General features: G+C 39.9%; 1 protein-coding gene across 1 annotated transcript in view; it reads left to right on the top strand.

Annotated features, from left to right (window-relative positions):
• LOC101563611 (putative RNA-binding protein Luc7-like 2) overlaps positions 1-1,913 on the top strand; it is a 93,809-nt gene that overhangs the window by 69,471 nt on the left and 22,425 nt on the right. Inside the window, 1 exon segment of the mRNA XM_004649005.2 lies at positions 1,506-1,682. Within this exon segment, the coding sequence (XP_004649062.1) occupies positions 1,506-1,682 (177 nt within the window).

Genomic DNA, 1,913 nt, shown 5'->3' with positions numbered 1-1,913 from the left:
GCTCAGCCCACCAGGGGGCGGGGCTGGCTGGCATGTGGTGCTGGGGAATCGAACCGTGGTCCCTGTGCTTTGCCAAGCTTGTTCCAAGTAGGTGCTTTAGACCACTGAGCCATCTCTCCAGCCCCCATCTAATTTTATTTTTTTGAGGAATCGCTACACTGATTTCCAGAGAGGTTGTACCAGTTTACATTCCTACGGAAAATGTTGATGAATTAATTCCTTTTCCTCATATCCTTGTCTGATTTCGTTATCTGATTTTTTAAATTTATTTATTAAAAATTTATTTATTTATTTATTTTTGACAACTCATACAGAATTTTACTTAACAAAGTAATATGAATTTCACAGTATTTGTTGTAATACATGGTATTGTCTTACAACCAGCTATTCATATTACCAGATATATACACATAAAATTGGAAGAAGAAAAAAACAGGAGCAATGTATAAGAAATTAAGAAAAGAAAAAGTACAAACAATTGAAAAAAAGGAGATGAAGCTAATTAGAGCATTGACTGCTTTCCATTTCCATTTATTTATTTATTAATTTATTTTTTATCTGATTTTTTGATGATGGCAGGTTTTCGTCAGTGTTCTTTTCCACAGGTTTTGTTAAAAATCTCTTATAGGAGCTGCTCATGACTGCACACATCCATAATCTAGCACTTGGGAAGCAGAGTTAGGAAGATTGCCACTAATTCAAGGACAGCCTGGGCCAGCCAGATAGCTCAGTGGATTAAAGCTGCCTGGTTAGGCAGATGCAGGGACTGGGGTTTGATACCCAACCTGTGGTGCTGGCCACACTGAGATGGTGACTGATACTGGGCATGGTGCCTGTAACCCAGTGCTTGGGAGGCTAAAAACAGGAGGGTCACTACGAGTCTGATCTGTGCAGCTAGACCCTGTAGACCCTGTACTAAATGCAAAAAAAGAGAACAGCCTGGGCTACGTAGTGAGTTCAAGGCCAATCTATGTAGCAAGACTGTCTCAAAAAAGGAAATAGTGATGGAGTAGGAGAGAGGGCCAACATAGATAGTTTTCTTTCTTTTTTTAAAAATTTTATTTATTTGTGTGTGTGTGTGTGTGTGTGTGTGTGTGTGTGTGTGTCCAGCTCAGCCCACCAGGGGGTGGGGCTGACTGGCATGTGGTGCTGGGGGATTGAACTGTGGTCTCTTGTGCTTTGCTAAGCTTGTTCTAAGTAGGTGCTTCAGACCACTGAGCCATCCTACCAGCCCCAATAGTTTTCTTTCTTAGACAAAGACTGCTAAACATTGAGAAAATCTTTTCAGAAAGCTATGTTTTATTGTGTAGAATTGTTCAGGTAGTTTCTTGGCAAGAGAATTTGAGGCCGTGGCCTTGGACCCACCACACCCCAGTGGAGCTGTCAAAGGCAGAATGAAGACAAAATAAAACTATATAATTTTCTTGACAAAACTAAGCTTTTGTATAATTCATTAGAAAACATTTTTAGTTTGTATGATTGTTGGTTTTTTCATTTTTGCTTAGGAAGTGTATCGGAATTCTATGCCAGCTTCCAGTTTCCAGCAGCAGAAACTTCGAGTCTGTGAAGTCTGCTCTGCCTATTTAGGTCTTCACGATAATGACAGGTGACTGGCTGATCATTTCGGGGGGAAACTGCACCTGGGATTCATTGAAATAAGAGAGAAGCTTGAAGAATTAAAGGTACATTGGTAAATTAATATCGCTCATTTTATCTTCCTTAGCCAAAATTAAAATCCCTAAAATGCCCATATATATGGACGTTTTATCCATATATATAATGTGGATAATATATGTGTATGTGTGTATATATGTCAAAATATATGTTTTGGGGGCCAGGGAGATGGCTCAGTGGAATATGCGCTTCCCTGGCAAGCGCAAGGGTCTGAGTTCAATCCCCGGTTCTGCAAAAAA

The sequence above is a fragment of the Octodon degus genome, unplaced genomic scaffold (genome assembly GCF_000260255.1).
Source record: "Octodon degus isolate 3935 unplaced genomic scaffold, OctDeg1.0 scaffold00027, whole genome shotgun sequence".
Classification (NCBI taxonomy): domain Eukaryota; kingdom Metazoa; phylum Chordata; class Mammalia; order Rodentia; family Octodontidae; genus Octodon; species Octodon degus.
Note: the sequence above shows the minus strand (reverse complement) of the source record. Positions and strands in the feature narration are given on the sequence as shown.